The 17489-nt window shown below is 32.4% G+C and overlaps 1 protein-coding gene across 2 annotated transcripts in view; it reads left to right on the top strand.

The window, feature by feature from the left end:
- The window catches only part of LOC126886919 (RNA-binding protein 25), a 52826-nt gene that overhangs the window by 23949 nt on the left and 11388 nt on the right, over positions 1–17489 (top strand). For both annotated transcript variants that reach the window (XM_050654081.1, XM_050654080.1), the window contains exons 6-11: positions 6702–6847; positions 10101–10415; positions 15559–15714; positions 15772–15922; positions 15975–16159; positions 16395–16542. In XM_050654081.1, the coding sequence (XP_050510038.1) occupies positions 6702–6847; positions 10101–10415; positions 15559–15714; positions 15772–15922; positions 15975–16159; positions 16395–16542 (1101 nt within the window). The remainder of the gene's footprint in view (positions 1–6701; positions 6848–10100; positions 10416–15558; positions 15715–15771; positions 15923–15974; positions 16160–16394; positions 16543–17489) is intronic.

Below are 17489 nucleotides of genomic sequence, written 5' to 3'. Positions count from 1 at the left end.
GAAAACTAGATTTCTGAAAATAATTAAATAACGCCTCCTAGCTTGCATTATTACTTATTAGGCTATTTCGAAAATAAGACACTTACATTGATGAAAAAGAGCTGTTTTCAACAAGACCAAGTATGCAAAATTCGATTTGGCAGAACCGGAATTACAGCCATTTTTTCATAAGAAGGTTCCCACTCACCCCCACCTCTTATTTGCAAAGGTAGACTTAAACTTGTGAAATCAAATATGCGCAGAATTTTATGAAGAATACGATGGTTGGATTTCCAGTGCCCTTTCATTAGGTAAATTTTGTAAAATTTTGATTTTTTAATTTTTGATATTTAATTATGCCCTCTAGCGGTGGACTTACAATTATGAAAATAATTTCCAGGCTTTTCCCGAGGCAACTTTTATTATAAATATTTTTTTCTCAAAGCTGTACTATAAACGGTTCCTGAGATATGACCGAGAGCCATTCTTATTGGGACACTCGGTACGTCCGCAAATGTGTAGATGGAGTAATTTGGTCATCTGTTATTGGTGTATCACGTCGACTGATGCGTCTGTAATACATCCGTTTGTTGTCGGGTTTTTCCAGCACATATCAAAGGGTTCCAGTGCCACAGACTGTACGACTTACAGATGTTTGGTCAGCTTGTCATGATACAATGTATGTCATATGATATGTATACTCAGTGATATATATCAAATATGTCATATGATACGGCCGATGTGTTGAGGAGGCATATATTGTTAGTTTTGTTGTAATTTGATTTTCTGTATTTTAGATAATTAATTAGAATTCGGTAGTTATATCGTACTTTTTCTTTTCTGTTTCGTGGAGTAATCAGTACTATTTCCGAAATGGACATCAAATCAGAGGTCACGAGGTCGAATAATCAGAGGTCACGAGGGAACCCAGTATGGGAATTTGCTCAACTCCAAAAGTCTAATTATCCGCACAAAAGCTTTTCTATGCAACACCAGTGTTTCTATGTATAGCTCTGTTATTCGGAGTCAACGTTATTACTTTGGTTTTCCCTTTTATTGTGAGGCCCATATTTTCTACGACATTTGAGAAGGAGAAATGCATTCTTAGGGCTCGACGCACACTTGTGTGTTTTCAAGTTGTGTGCACGCTGCGAGCAAGCTGCTTGTTTTCAAGCCAAGTTTCCCGTCAATACACATTTGAGCTGTTTCTCGGCGTTAATATACGCCAGAAATAAACAGCTCTGTATATACGTTAAAATCGATCGCGCGGTCAACGTGTACTGAATGATTGCCCAGCACAGACTGCCAAACCGCCTGACTTATGCGGCGTGCACGTGGCGACGTAGCAGAAACTGGCGTCCTCTCCGTCCACGCGGCTTGCAATTCACTTGCAAGCAGCTTGCACGCCGCGGCTCAGCTCAAGTGTACTGATTACAACTCATGTACAGCTGAACCGTCAGCGATTGCACGTAGTTTGCTCGCAGCGTGCACGCAGCTCGAAAACACGCAAATGTGCATCGAGCCTTATGTATCTGATCGGTGCGTGGGATCAGGTCCAGATCATCAACGTATGCCATACTTTGCGTTGCATTGATTTATTAACGATGTGTCCACTATTGTACAGTCGGAAAAATGAAAGAATACCCATGAACGAACATATAAAACACGCTGTATTTTCTTGTCACCGTGTCACAAAGAAAATTGTCCAGTGCAAGTACATGTAACTATAATTATTACATGTACTTGCGCTGGCCAATTTTTTGTGTGACACGGTGACAGGAAAATACAGCGTGTTTTATATGTTCGTTCATGGGTATTCTTTCATTTTTCCTATTGTATACCTCGCCATCTTTTACGTTCTTTATAAGTGCTACATTGTAAAAAAACAGACATGCCAAAGCGTCTGTCTGCCACAACCCCTGAAAAGTGATATCAAACTAAAGTGATAAGCTAAAATGATATAAGCTTCTATGTAGGCTATTGAGAAAACTAGCTTGTAGCTATTTTAGAAAGGAACTACAATGTTAACGGGGTTTTATTGTTTCATATAATCAATGAACCTCTAAATATGAAAAAACCGCGGAGTGCTACCATTTAAAGGGGTGCGTTTTTGAGAAAGGGTTGAATTAGTCCCTAGGCACAGGGCGAATTAGGATGAGTTCTATGCACTTTTGGTACAAACACGTCTACAGGAAAATTCTTCCAGGTTAAATTTACTATCGAAATATCACATTTTAAAGTAAAAAATATTTTCTTTTTACAAAAATATATTCAAAAGAAAAGCAAGAGAAAAACACGAAAGACAACAATTTTGTTTTTTGCCCCATAACTTTTTTCCACAGGGATATACAGTAGGAAAAATGAAAGAATACCCATGAACGAACATATAAAACACGCTGTATTTTCCTGTCACAGTGTCACACAAAAAATTGGCCAGCGCAAGTACATGTAATAATTATTGTTACATGTACTTGCACTGGACAATTTTTTCTGTGACACGGTGACAGGAAAATACAGCGTGTTTTATATGTTCGTTCATGGGTATTCTTTCATTTTTCCGACTGTAGATATAGACATTGCTTCAGCGAAAAATAACCTCCATCCTTCCTCTTTAAAATTACGTCTGGCAGAAGTCTCTATCGTTTATAGTTTCCAAAATATGATTTTTGAAACTTCGCCACTCACAGCGATTTTGGGCCATTTTGCTTGTTACGTCTCAAACATTGTTCTGTAACTTTTTTCTACGCAGCTTTAGGTATACGCAATGTAAATACGCAAATACAATCAAAAATCATTAAAAGTATAAAACCTTGAAAAAGCAGAACTTGCTTAAAAATAGTCGTACAACCTTATACAGTAGACCATTATAAATGTAATTGACTTCTCTTTCTACTAAATGTACCATTGCATATACCTAGAAATGCGTAGAAAAAAGTTACAGAACAATGTTTGCGAAATAATGAGGAAAATGGCCCAAAAATGCTGTGAGCTGCGAAGTTTGAAAAATCCTATTTCGGAAACTATAAATCCTGGAGACTTCTACCAAACGTCATTTTAAAAACGAAGGATGGAGGTTATTTTTCGCTGAAGCAATACCTATACCTATATCACTGTGGAAAAAAGTTATGGGGCAAAAATCAAAATTGCTTTCTTTCGTGTTTTTTTCATTCTTTTCTTTTGAGTATATTTTTGCAAAAAAAAACATTTTTGACTTTAAAATGTGATATTTCGATAGTAAATTTAACCTGGAACAATGTTCCTGTAGACGTGTTTGTACCAAACGTGCATAGAACTCACCCTAATTCGCCCTGTGCCTAAGGAGTAATTCACCCCTTTCTCAAAAACGCACCCATTTAGCACTCCGCGGTTTTTTCAAATTTAGAGGTCCGTTAACCATATAAGATAATAAAATCCCGTTAACGTTGTAGTTCCTTTTAGCTCTCTTATTTTGAACATAATCAATAGCCTAATGTTACAATATATCAATTCAAATATAATACATACACCATTTTTAATACAATCTTACTTATGTGCGCATTATTAATCTGTAACATTAAAAACAAAAGTGTTTCTAATGTGTAATATGCGCTATAAAAAATTAAACTATTTCGTTAAATAAACTACCGACAAAGTTATCCAACTTTTTTGTAGAAATGATAAGAACGAAACAAGGGAGACTTGCGAATATTATGGTTATTAAAGTGACACATGGAACTTTTATGTTATTTAACTCTTGTAATAATTGGGACAACATTCAGGATATCTTATATGAAGTATGTCTTTTTCATTAAATTTTGAGATATTTTAACGCAATTTTTGTTTCTTAAAATTCGGTTAGTCTCTTTTTGGATCTAGCAAAAATTGAAATAAATTCATCATTTAGCTTGGTGGGTTTCGTCTGTCCGCAAATTAGTGCAGCTAAAGCTGTAAGTGATACAAAAAACTCATGACGGATTAGAATTCAGCATTAAAAGTGGGTAAATATTATGAAATCACAAGTGTCTAACTTCCGCTTCTGAGAAAACTTGTAAAAACACATGTATTCGAAGTATGTACTATCAAAAACTATGATAGTTATTTAGCTATCCTGCTTTTAAGGTTTCTTTTGTAATTGAACATTGAATTCTGCAATAGAATTTCATATATTACTGTTGTTGCATGAAAACCAGTTTAGAATGTGTAAGCTAGTTTTTATTCTAAACAAATTCAAAAGAATCTTCTCTAAGAAATGTCTTATTACATAACTAACAGCCGGTTTCCGAAACGTTATTCAAATCTCCGATCATCTAATCGGCTATCAGATTTGATCAACTGTTAACCAGTGATGGGTTTCTCGAACGCCAATTATTGTAAAATTGCATGATCATAGATCATGTAATCGATGATCTGACATACGATTTGGTAGCGATAGTGTCACAATTGGCTGTTATCCTTCAAAATTTCAATTATATTAACCTCTAAATCCAAACTTGTATCGTTAGATTCTAAAGGTGCATTCTCTCTTATAGTAGGGGAGCAAAGTATGCTAAATGTGCAGTCACTCGAGCGCTTTTGGGACCTATTGGATTGTGATTATTAGGTCCTAAAACCAAAAAAAGTTAAGTAAAATTTTCCATTTTAGCGGGCGCTTGCCGTTTTTTAATTTAATTTTCCATTTCCATTAATCGTTTTTTCCGAATATAGCGCCATCTATCCATAATTCGAAAAAATGTTTCGAATAAAAGTTGCTTATTTTTATGCAGAGAATTCAAATCTGCAATAAAAAATGGGGGCTCCCATTTAATATTTTAAAGTAGCCCCCCACCCCACCTCCGTGGGGGGTCGCGTTTGGTACCATTCGATATATTTTTCAAAAATATTAAATAAGTGTATTTTGCAGTTTTTCGATCTGATGTTTATTTTACTAAATATCGCGGGATTTGTATTTAAAATTTAAAATTTACCCCCCACCCCTCTCTGCGAGGGGTCGTGTTTGGTATCTATCGATAGATTTTTGAAAAATATTGAACGTGTAGTTTTCAGTTTTTCGATCTGACTTTCATTTCGCGAAATATTCGCCTTTTTCTTGTGAAACTTTGTGACTCACCAATTCCCTTACGCCCCGCTCAAATCGTCAGATTTTTTAAATATACACTGTTTTGCATGTACTTAACTTACCTTATCTTAATCTGACAATTTCGAGTATTTTTAAGGATAGATTTTTTTTTTCGGGCCCCCCTAAACGAACTCCCCTGTGTTAAGAGCCAATATATGGCAGAGGTACATCTGCAGGGTACCACGTTTCTCCCCATATGATAATCTGACGCGCTCGAGTAACTGCAAAAATCCCCGCTTGGGCTCCCCTACCATTACGTACTGTCACTTTTGTTTGGAGCAAGAATTGAACCAGAGCATTTTAAAAATGAGGCTAGGTATTGTGACGAAAGTTGGAGATATAAAACAGTTTATTTATGATCTATAATATTTTATAATCTTCTTTTTATTTTTGGTTTATATATTTACTTTTTATATTTATTTTTAATTTATTTACCGGCTGTTTTATTGTCTTCAAAGTTAGCTGCTATAATTTCTCACACGTTTTCCCTCTTATTTACATCGCTATAATCATTATGTTCTGCTTTTTAGAGCTCTGGCCTCTCAAAAAATAGCTCCATGAGTCTAGCATCCTTGTTACCTTACATTTTTAAAAGAAAAAAAAATATAAATTGTATAATCAAATATAAAAAATGTCCGATATATCCATGTTCTGCAAGTTAAATAAATATTTTAAATTATTTCTTCCATAAAAAAATCTTATTTTTATTGAATAATATGATTTATATCATTTATATATGTGTTATTTGACAACTTTTTCCAGGAATTTGTTAATTACAGAAATTAAAAACTAAAAAAAAACTCTTAACAGCCCGTTAATCGACGCATAGTCGCAGATTAGGTAACAGTCCATTTTTACCGCCGTTTGACAAGCGAAACTGGTTAATCGACCTTTAGCAGACTCAAAACACTCATGATCGGCTGTTAATTAACGATTAATCTTTTGTCAGATGATCGACTGTGGTTAAAACTAGTTTGTTTGACGTTTCTGACGCATTTAATCTATTGTTAATCGTCGATTACATAATTTTTGAGATGATCATCCTTTCGGAAACCGGGCGTTAATATTACGTAAGAGATATTATCACTTCTCAGTCCCATTCACTCTATCCCCCTCCCCCCCCTCTCTCTCTCTCTCTCTTTCTGTCTATTTATTTCTATCTCTCTTTCTCTTTGTATCTTTCTTCTGTTAAAATTCTGCCTGTTACTTTGATTGCTTCATTCTTCCTAAAATACTTTCATCACCCCTTTTCAGTCATTTTATGTTTCTGTATAAGTAGATACAGTGAAATAAACATTAATTTGCTATTAGTTTGTTAAAAGATTGGGATATATTCCCAAATAACTTGTTGTTTCTCTAGTTTGACTTTTATTTGTTATAAAACAAGACAAAAAATAAATTTTAGATTGTGAAATAAATTGTATAAAAAGACATGCTTGTTAATCTAGTTTTGTTTCTGACTTAATTTACTAAACTGTTAAGTTAATCATTTATTCTCAGCTCCATTACAGCAAAAATGTTACCTTCCTTAATAGTCAAAAGCACATATTACGAATGGGAGTGGTATGACATTTTAATTATATAAATCTCGTTATGCTAAAAGGTAAATGAGGCTATTTCTTTTTAGAAACAAGAAGAAGAAAAAGAAGTCCGAAAGAAAAAGGAAGAACAGAAAGAAAAATCAACTCGAGACCGGGACAGATCTCATACCCATTCACCTAGTCCGAGGAGAAGAGAAAAAGATGAGAAGAAAAGAAGACGATCAAGATCCAGGTAATTAACAGTTAATATTTTTATGAAAATTAGCCATCCTCTTATCATTCTTAATATTTTAATCTCCCACTTTATTACACTTCTCTAAGAACTTAACGCACCATTTTTGGTGCGTTTGGTTATTTTTAATGTCTCGAATTTCCTTAACCTGTAGTCTGATTTAAGTGATTTTTTAACATGTTATAGCCTTATTCTATAACAATATTAGTCCATTCTTTCACGGTTTTTGCTCTAAATTTTAAAGAACCGCTTGGATTGACATGAAATTTGGCATGCATATAGCTTACATGTCAAAGAAAAAAAGTGATATTGTGCCGATGTGTGCTTTTGCCCTGGGGGTGACTTTCACCCCCTGTTGGGGGTGAAAAAATATATGTCCAAAATAAGTCCGGAAACGGGTAAACTGACTAATTTTAAGTAACTTTTGTTCTATAGAGCTTTTTCGCCAAGTCAACACTTTTCGAGTTATTTGCGAGTGAATATGTTCATTTTTCAACAAAATAACCACATTTTTAGACGGTTTTTCGCAAATAACTCAAAAAGTATGTATTTTGTAGAAAAAAACGCTCTTAGCAAAAATATAGCTTATAAGAAGTAAAAAAAAACGGTGTACGCGTTAGGTCTCTGGATCTCGTAGAACCAGGGTTATAGCCAATGGAAAATAGATTCATATTCACCAAATTTCAAATAGAATATTTTGACGTGGAATATCCAAAAAATTAAGCACTTTTTGGGGAAAACCCATTATAACTTTTTTAAAGTGTTTTAAGAAATATTTATTCCTGTTTTTACAAAAAGTTTCTAGCATTAAATTTAAGCAAGTTACGCTCAAAATAAAGTTGGTCCCTTTTGTATTTGCAAAAAAAAAATCGGGAAAACCAACCCCTAATTAGCACCTTAAACGAAATTAATCGTTACCGCTCCACAAATTATTTTACTTATGTTGTGTTTATATGATCTGTAAGTTTCATCGATTCAAAGTGCTTATTTTTAAAAAAATTTGGTTTCAAATTAAAATTTTTAAAAATTTAAATTTTGAAAAATATGCTTTTTTTCAAAATAACTTAAAAATTTTTAGAGATACCAAAAATCTCGGAAAACAAAAAAGTCAGATTTGCTTTTCTGAATATCATGTATTCTTTTGTTTTTCTGTCAGACAAAAATTGATTAGGATTTGGTGTTTCTAAATTTGCATACATTGGTGATCAGTGACTCGTTCAACCCCTTTTAACTACAGCCCTTTCAATAATAAGGACTTTGAAACGATGAAACTTACAGATCATATAAACAATATATACACGAGTCAAGAAACTTGTGAAGTCGTAACGATTAAGTTCATTTAAGATACTAATTAGGGGGTGATTTTCTCGATTTTTTTACCAAAACCAAAAGGGACTAACTTTATTTTGAGCGTAACTTGTTTAATTGTGATGCTAGAATTTTTTTTTATAAAACAAAAATGAAGCTTTTTTTAAACACTTTAAATAAGTTCTAATGAGTTTTCCCTGAAATGTGCTTCGTTTTTGGTTATTTCACGTTAAAGTTTTCCATTTGGAATTTGACGAATATGAACCTATTTTTCATTAGCTATAACTTTGCTTCTGCTAGGTCTAGAGACGTGATATATACACCATTTTTTTAAATTTTTTAGAGGCTATATTTTTTCTAAGAATGTTTCTTCGACAAAATACTTACTATTTGAGTTATTTGCGAAAAACCGTCTAAAAGCGTGGTTATTTTGTTGAAAAAATGAACATATTCACTGCCAAATAACTCGAAAAGTATTGACTTAGTGAAAAAAATCTATAGAACAAAAGTTACTTAAAATTATCCAGTTTATCCATTTCCTGACTTTATTTGGACGAATATTTTTTCACCCCCAAGAGGGGGTGAAAACCACCCCCAGGGCAAAAGCACATATCGGCACAATATCACTTTTTTTCTTTGACTTGTTAGCTATGTGTATGCCAAATATCATGTCAATCCAAGCGGTTCTTTAAAATTTAGAGGTTTTGCAATATTTTACCGTTAAAGAACGGACTATATCGCTGTAATAATATTGTTGCTAGACGGGTAAATTGTATATCGTATGTACCAATCAATTGATTTTTTTCTCAAAGTTCGCGTCACCCTGTGGAATATTCTAGCATTTATAAAATACTGAAATTCAAACCCACCTATAGCCTCATGTTTTCTTAACATTCTGTTTTTTTATTCATTCGCTTATGTTGGATAATACAGGTGCTTTAACAACTAGCCATGTTTTTCATCAATACAGGATGTTTTTAAATAAGCATGGCAAACTTTAAGGGGTAATTCTGCATGGAAAAATAATGACTGTTTGCTTTATAAACATATGTCCGCAAATGCTTCGTTTCCGAGATAGGGGGTGTTGAAATTATTCTTACAAACTGACGACTTATTTATTGCTCTAAAACCGGTTGAGATATGCAAATGAAATTTCGTGGGTTAAGAGGTAGTTATTATGCATCTTTTGACATACAATTAAGAATTTTATGTTCACCATTGGCGCACATAAGGGTGATAGTACACGTATGCGCGCCAATGGTGAATATTAAATTCCTAATTGTATATAAAAATGTGTAATACATAAAACTAACTCTTAAAACCCACCAAATTTCATTTGCACATCTTAACCGGTTTTAGAGCAATAAATGTCGGTTTGTAAGAAAAAATTCCACATTTATCTCGGAAACGAAGCATTTGCGGACATACGTTTATAAAGCAAACTGTCATTATTTTTTCATGCAGAATTAGCCCTTAAAGTTTGCCATACTTATTAAAAAAACACCCTGTATTGATAAAAAACAGGGCTAGTTGTTAAGGTACCTAACTTTTTTATTATTTAACATAAGCGAATTAATCAAAAAACAGAATGTTAAGAAAACATGAGGCTATAGTGTTAAGTTAATTTCAGTATTTTATAAATGCTAGAATATTCAACAGGGTCACGCGAACTTTGAGAAAAAAATCACAGTTTGATTGGTACATCCGGTATACAATGACAATATACCTCTCTAGCAATAATATTATTACAGCGATATTGTTAAAGAATAAAGACTATAACATATTAAAAAAATCACGTAAGTCGGACTAGGAAATTCGAGACATCAAAAATAACCCATTTTTAAGGTGGTGCGTTAATTTCTTGGAGAAGTGTATTTGTGGCTTAACGGCTTAGTGGCTGCTAAAATCGTTTAATCGTGAGAAGTTGTAACCTTTATATTTTCAGGTCACATGAAAAAAGTCGGGAAAGAGACAGAGACAGGGAACGTGAAAAGGAAAGAGAACGTGATCGTGATAGAGAAAGAGAGCGAGAACGTGAAAAAGAACGGGAGCGTGAGAGAGAACGCGATAGAGATAGGGAACGAGAGCGTGATAGAGACAGAGAGCGAGAAAAGGACCGCGATCGAGAAAGAGACCGAGACGATCGTAGAAGTAGTAGAGATATGTTGAAAGAAAAAGAAATGGAAGAAGAGGCCAAGGAGAAGAAGAAAGCCGAAAGGAGAGCAAGAGAAAAGGAAGCTGCCTATCAAGAACGGTTAAGGTAATAAGGAATTGTTTTATTCAAAGTCCACTTTTAAACAAACTAAACCAATCTTATCGTTAAGAGTTTACTCTTTTAATAATAAAAACAGTAAGTTTTTAAAAATTTATTAATTGTAATTAACTATTTTTAATGAGAAATAAGCCACAATTTTACTAAAAAAAAATGATTTTATTAACGTTTCGATGTGGAAATCGGATGCCGTTGTCAAAATACAAAATATATTAACAAATTCAACAAAAATGTTGTTGCTTAGTAAAAAATTCTTCTAATAATTTATTTAATCTGACTCATTTATATCGGCAATTCAGACATATATCACACATTCTAAAGTAGAAGACTTTAAAATGATATTGCCAATATTTATGAGTTTTTTTCCTGGGACGACTCTACTGAAAGGTAGTTCATTCGATTACATGAAATCAACCCCAACTCAAGAATATCCGTCACAAAAAAATCATAGCATGTGATCTGTCTTTAAAAAGACAACCACATGCAACGGTGACAGTAAAATTCTCACGCTAGGATTCCATAATAAATCACGAGGAAAAACCAGGAAAAAACCTCGTGATACTATCCCGACATCGTAAGTATTAGGTCTTACTTTAGCTTACTCTCAAAACTAATACCAAATTCCGACCTTAATGTGTACATGTTATTTTAAATTATGAATAATATTAATAATACATACATAGATATATAAATAATACTAAGATATAAAATGTACTAACTCGATATGTTATTGACTTACTAATCGTGGTATTTTCTTTCTATTGACTTCCTCTTTTAGTATGGGTAACCACATCCTACTGCATTCTATCGAGGAATTTGCGACACAATTGGTTTCATTTAGCATAATTAGAGCCGTTTCTTCTTCTATCAAATAGAGAATTTGATAGATCTCAAATATGTCAACAGGCATGGGATAATGAACATAGAGTTCAGTGGAGAGAATCAAGTATAGTCTTGAAAGAAAAAGATAGTAAAACGAGAAAAATCAAAGAAGCGGCTATAATTATGCTAAATGAAACCAATTGTGTAGCATATTCCTCAGTAGAATGCAGTAGGATGTGGTTACCCTTATACTCTGGGCTAATTAGCAAAATACAAGGAAAAGTTATTTACCAGCAATTTTATTGCTGGAATCGAATCTTATTATTGTATGTATTAATAATATAGATATGCAAAGTCCGCAGATAGTGTGCTACTTTTTTTATAAACAAAATGGCGCCCGAAAATCGTGTTTCTTTTCAATTTTTGCTCTATAACTCCAAAGATTTTAACTTTAGACCAAAAACACCCAAATAAAAATTCACCGCAATTAAATTCTGCATAAAGACGTGTTTTTTCCGATTTACTTCGACAAAAATTTTCCTCGGAAAATGCGGGTTTTTCCAACAAAATCTTTAATTTTCAACTAAACTTTTAGATAAGTAGTTGTTAATCAATAATTAAATAACTTGGTAACACAAAAGCCCTTTCCATATATATTATAATTCCAGAAGTCTATCGAAATTGAATGAACAGTTTAGCAACAATTAATATGTTAATTAAAAACTTACGGTCGCTATAATAACGACAATAATTATGTTGCATAAGAATAACTATGATTTTTTCATAAAAAGACACTATACCTATCTAATGTACTTTACAGAATTGAAATTGGACTATTTAAGCGGCCTCAGGAATATTTTAAAATTATAAACAATGTTTGGTTTATAAACAAATAGAATATCTCAAGAAATATTAAACTAAATTAAATTGTGAAAACGGTATTCGAAAGACAGCGGCAGGACGCTTCTTTTAAAAGAAAACACGTTTAATTATGATGAGTGGTTCCTGAGATACAACCGGTCAAAGTTGACCAGAATTTACGGCAAAGATATAAACAATAGGATCATAATTTTCAAACCATCACCTTTTTATTTTTGTCCTCTTTCTCCACACCAATTTTCATATCTTTAAAATCCTCATAACATATATTATTATAATAAAAACTATCGATAATACGTGTGAAAATTGCCAAAAATAGCAAAATTCCAATCAAAAATTAGGTTGGAGAAAATGTAACCCTCAAAATTCAAAATCGGTGCACGTTAACAAATTGCATTTTCTCGGCTTCCCATGGAGCAATTTCCTTCATTCTTTTTTTGTTCCCTAATAACTCGACTAGAGCCATCGAACTAACGCATTATTAAATATCAATCTTGCTTTTGTTTTGTTATAATAGATTAATTTATTTATAAGAACAGAAAATTACATATTTTTTCCAGTTGTAGGCTTTTTTTAGATAAACTTACTACAAGTGTACCTTTTAAAGTTAAAAACATAAATATTCTCATTTGGAAGCTGTATAATTATTTAAACAATTTTTATTTAAACAAATTAAAATATTGTGTTATAATAAATAAATTAATTTATTATAACAAAACAAACGCAAGTCTGACATTTAATAATGCGTTAGTTCGATGGCTCTACTCGAGTTATTAGGGAACAAAAAAATAATGAAGGAAATTGCTCCATGGGAAGCCGAGAAAATACAATTTGTTAACGTATACCGATTTTGAATTTTGAGGGTTACATTTTCTCCAACCTAATTTTTAATTGGAATTTTGCTATTTTTGGCAATTTTCACACGTATTATCGATAGTTTTTATTATAATAATATATGTTATGAGGATTTTAAAGATATGAAAATTGGTGTGGAGAAAGAGGACAAAAATAAAAAGGTGATGGTTTGAAAATTATGATCCTATTGTTTATATCTTTGCCGTAAATTCTGGTCAACTTTGACCGGTTGTATCTCAGGAACTGCTCGTCATAATTAAACGTTTTTTCTTTTAGAAGAAGCGGCCTGCCGCTGTCTTTCGAATACTGTTTTCACAATTTATAATTTAGTTTAATATTTTCCGAGATATTCTATTTGTTTATAAACCAAAAAATTGTTTATAATTTTAAAATATTCCTGAGGCCGCTTAAATAGTCCCATTTCAATTCTGTAAAGTACATTAGATAGGTATAGTGTCTTTTTATGAAAAAATCATAGTTATTCTTATGCATCATAATTATTGTCGTTATTATAGCGACCGTAAATTTCTAATTAACATTTCAATTGTTGCTAAACTGTTCATTCAATTTCCATCGGCTTCTGGAATTATAATATATACGGAACGGGCTTTTACATTACCAAGCTATTTAATTATTGATTAACAACTACTTATCTAAAAGTTTAGTTGAAAATTAAAGATTTTGTTGGAAAAACCCGCTTTTTCCGGGGAAAGTTGTCGTAGAAGTAAATCGGAAAAAACACGTGTCTATGCAGAATTTAATTGCGGTGAATTTTTATTTGGGTGTTTTTGGGCTAAAGTTAAAATCTTTGGAGTTATAGAGCAAAAATTGAAAAAAACACGTTTTTCGGGCGCCATTTTGTTTATAAAAAAAGTAGCACAGTATCTGCGGACTTTGCATATCTATATTATTAATATATACAATCACAAGATTCGATTCCAGCAATAAAATTGCTGGTAAATAACTTTTCCCAAAAATGGCCTATTCTCCGATAATCAGCCCAGACTATTACTAAAAGAGGAAGTGATAATAAACAATAACATATCGAGTTAGTACATTTAATATTTTAGTATTATTTATATATCTATGTATTATTAATATTATTTATAATTTAAAATAACATGTACATATTAAGGTCAGAATTTGGTATTAGTTTTGAGAGTAAGTTAAAGTAAGACCTAATACTTACGATGTCGGGATAGTATCACGAGGTTTTTTCCTGGTTTTCCCTCGTGATTTACTATGGAATCTCTAGAGCGAGAATGTTGTCTTTTTAAAGACAGATCAAATGCTATGATTTTTTTTGTGACGGATATTCTTGAGTTGGGGTTGATTTCATGTAATCGAATGATAATCTTTCAGTAAAGTCGTCCTATTAACGCAACTTATAAATATTGGCAATATCATTTTAAAGTCTTCTACTTTAGAATGTGTGATATATGTCTGAATTGCCGATATAAATGAGTCAGATTAAATATATTAGAAGAATTTTTTACTAAGCAACAACATTTTTGTTTAATTTATTAATATTTTGTATTTGGACAACGACATCCGATGTGGACGATCGACATCCGATATTTTTGAAGTTATACTTCTTTACGATCGAGAGTGAAATTTTATAATGCCGGGCGCATGCGCACACAGACAGTATGTAGTTCGTTGCTAATCTTTCAAGATATGTATGTATTAGCGCTGTCAGCGCAAATAAGTCATTAAAAGAATATATTAGTGTTTTTAGTAAATTTATTATTTATTATAATTTTTGTGTCTTTGTATTTGTCTTCCTCGGGAATAAGATATTTTATAATAATAGTAAGTATATTTAATGTATTTTTGTATACTTTAATGTATTTTTGTATATAATATACACTTGGTATATTAAATTTGTCAGTATGTATGAGAAATCTTGAATCCTGTCAAAGCAAAGGCTATATAGCTCAGTGGTCGAGCGTGTGACCGGAGATCGAGAGGTCCCGGGTTCAAATCCCGGACGATTCATATTCTTTTTTTTTCAATTTTTGGTATCGTTTTAATAAAAAAATTTAAAAGTGGTAGGTAAGAAAGTTAGTTTAATATTTAAATAAAATACAAATAACCTGTCAAGTATATTTATTTCTTTGAAATTATATAATAGAAGTATAACTTCTTACGTGCGTACAAAGTACACACACATTTTTTTGTATTTTGACAACGGCATCCGATTCGGACGTCGAAACGTTAATAAAATCATTTTTTTTAGTAAATTTGTGGCATATTTCCCATTAAAAATAGTTAATTACGAAAATGCCACAAGAAAATAGCTTCAGAACAACATTTATTAAGTGGTACTGTGCTAAGTATTACTTTGTTGCATTTAGTAGTGTGACACTTTCCATATAGTTTTGATAAGTTCATAGATATATTATAGCCCACAATTTTTATTTTATTCCTTTTTTAATCTTTAACAATTTTGTTTTTGAATCTAAATTTTCTTAATTACATCTTTAATATTGGGGTAAATAAATTTGTTTCAAATATATTCAATATTCTTAGAAAATTGACTGAATAACATCAATGAAATAATTTTTGTTTGCAGAGCTTGGGAAACTAGGGAACGACGCAAAGCCAAAGATTATGAGAAAGAAAGAGAGAAGGAAAGAACAAAGGAAGAGGAAAGAGAACGCGACGCTAAAAGGTTAAAAGAATTCTTGGAAGATTATGATGACGAAAGAGACGACCTTAAATATTACAAGTAAGAGTATGTAAAAAACAATGCACATGTTAACACTAAAAACTAATATTTTTGTAGGGGCAGAGAGCTGCAAAAGAGGTTAGCTGAGCGTGTAAAAGAAGCAGATGGAGATGGACGCGATAGAATAAAGGAAAAGGAAGAAATAGAAGAACTTAAAAATAGGATATTTTCAGGCGAACATGAAGATCCTAGTGCGGAATTCGAAAGGGTAATTTTTTTCGAACAAATTTTGTATCAGTAATTAATATTTGCTATTTTAGATAAAACGCGAAAGGGAAGAACAATATAAACCAAAGTTATTGATTGATGTAAATTTAGAGCATTGGAAACAGAAAGAAAGGGAAAAGGAGAGGGAATTGGAAAGGCAAAAAGCCCGCGAAAGAGAAAGAATGCGGGAATTGGATAGAGAAAGAGACAGACAACGAAAACGAGAAGAACGAGAAAAGTAAGTGAATGTTTTTTTTGTAATATTTATAAATCATATAGTCATAATATAATAAAACATCTATATATTTCAATTTTTTATTTAGGATTATTAATTTTACCGAAGAACTAAGAAGAATGCCAACTATTTGATCAGTAAGATTACACTTTAACATTGCCCAAACATTGGTTTTGTTGCTTTTCTTTTAGTTTTGTAGTGTATTGAACATAATGTTTTCAATTTTATTATGTTGAAGGTACATTATGGAACAAGCAGCTCAGGAATTAGCAGCAGTGGAGGCGGAACCAATCGATAGTGATAGTGATATGGAAGCTGATAATCATTACAGTCCTGCTCCTCCTGAACCAGACCCTGTTTCTATGGATAATTCTAATTCGGCTCAGGTAATTTTTTTATTATGAACATGTTTTAAGTTACGTAAATAATTTGAGTGTTAAATAGATGAGGGAGAAGCTGCCGTATGGCAACCCTGCTATTATATTTTTTACATTAGATCATATATTTAATTTATTAAGTCTGTTGGCCATAGTTTTTTCAATTGACTTGCAAATCCGGGACGAGCGTTTAGCAGTCTTGCTTCATCATTTGAATGACTTCTCAGTCCATCAAGGTAGTTATTTGTGATTCTTCTAATAGTATGATACAATAATTGATTCAAAAGATGGCATAACCCAGACATCCAAAGTGAATCCTCCAACACCAAATTGTTCTATATGGTCCATATAATGTTCAGGAAAAAGTCACACCATTTTGAGCGTCGTGTTTGGGGGGGCGGGGGAGAAATCAGTAAATTCGTAGTTTTTTTACTTTTTTCGTCAATATTTCTATAACTATGCGGTTTAGCATGAACATCCTTCTATACAAAAATGTGCTACATTAAATTTGAAATAAAAAAGGCCCTATGCATAATCCTTCTAAAATGAACGGTTCCAAAGTTACGGAGGTAGTATAGTATAATTGGTCCAAAAAAGACCTAACCCAGACATCCAAAGTAAAATTTTTCCTCCAGCACCAAATTGTTCTATATGGTCCACATATTGTTCATTAAAAAGTTACACAATTTTGAGCGTCCGGTTTGGGGGGGGGGGGAGATGGGGGAGAAGTCAGTAAATTAGTAGTTTTTTACGTTTTTCGTAAATATTTCTAAAACTATGCTTTAGCGTAAACAATGCTCTATACAAAAATGTTCTACATAAAATTGAAAACAAAAAATGTCCTATGCATAATTGTTATAAAATCAACCGTCCCAGGCAATCCGTTCCGTTTTTGGGCAATTGATGATGATTTTGGGTGGTGAGGTTGACGTTTCTTCAAGGGCTTATCACTAACA

Source organism: Diabrotica virgifera, chromosome 6 (assembly GCF_917563875.1).
Source record: "Diabrotica virgifera virgifera chromosome 6, PGI_DIABVI_V3a".
Lineage (NCBI taxonomy): Eukaryota > Metazoa > Arthropoda > Insecta > Coleoptera > Chrysomelidae > Diabrotica > Diabrotica virgifera.
The sequence above is the reverse complement of the archived record's forward strand: the minus strand, read 5'-3'. Positions and strand labels throughout refer to the sequence as shown.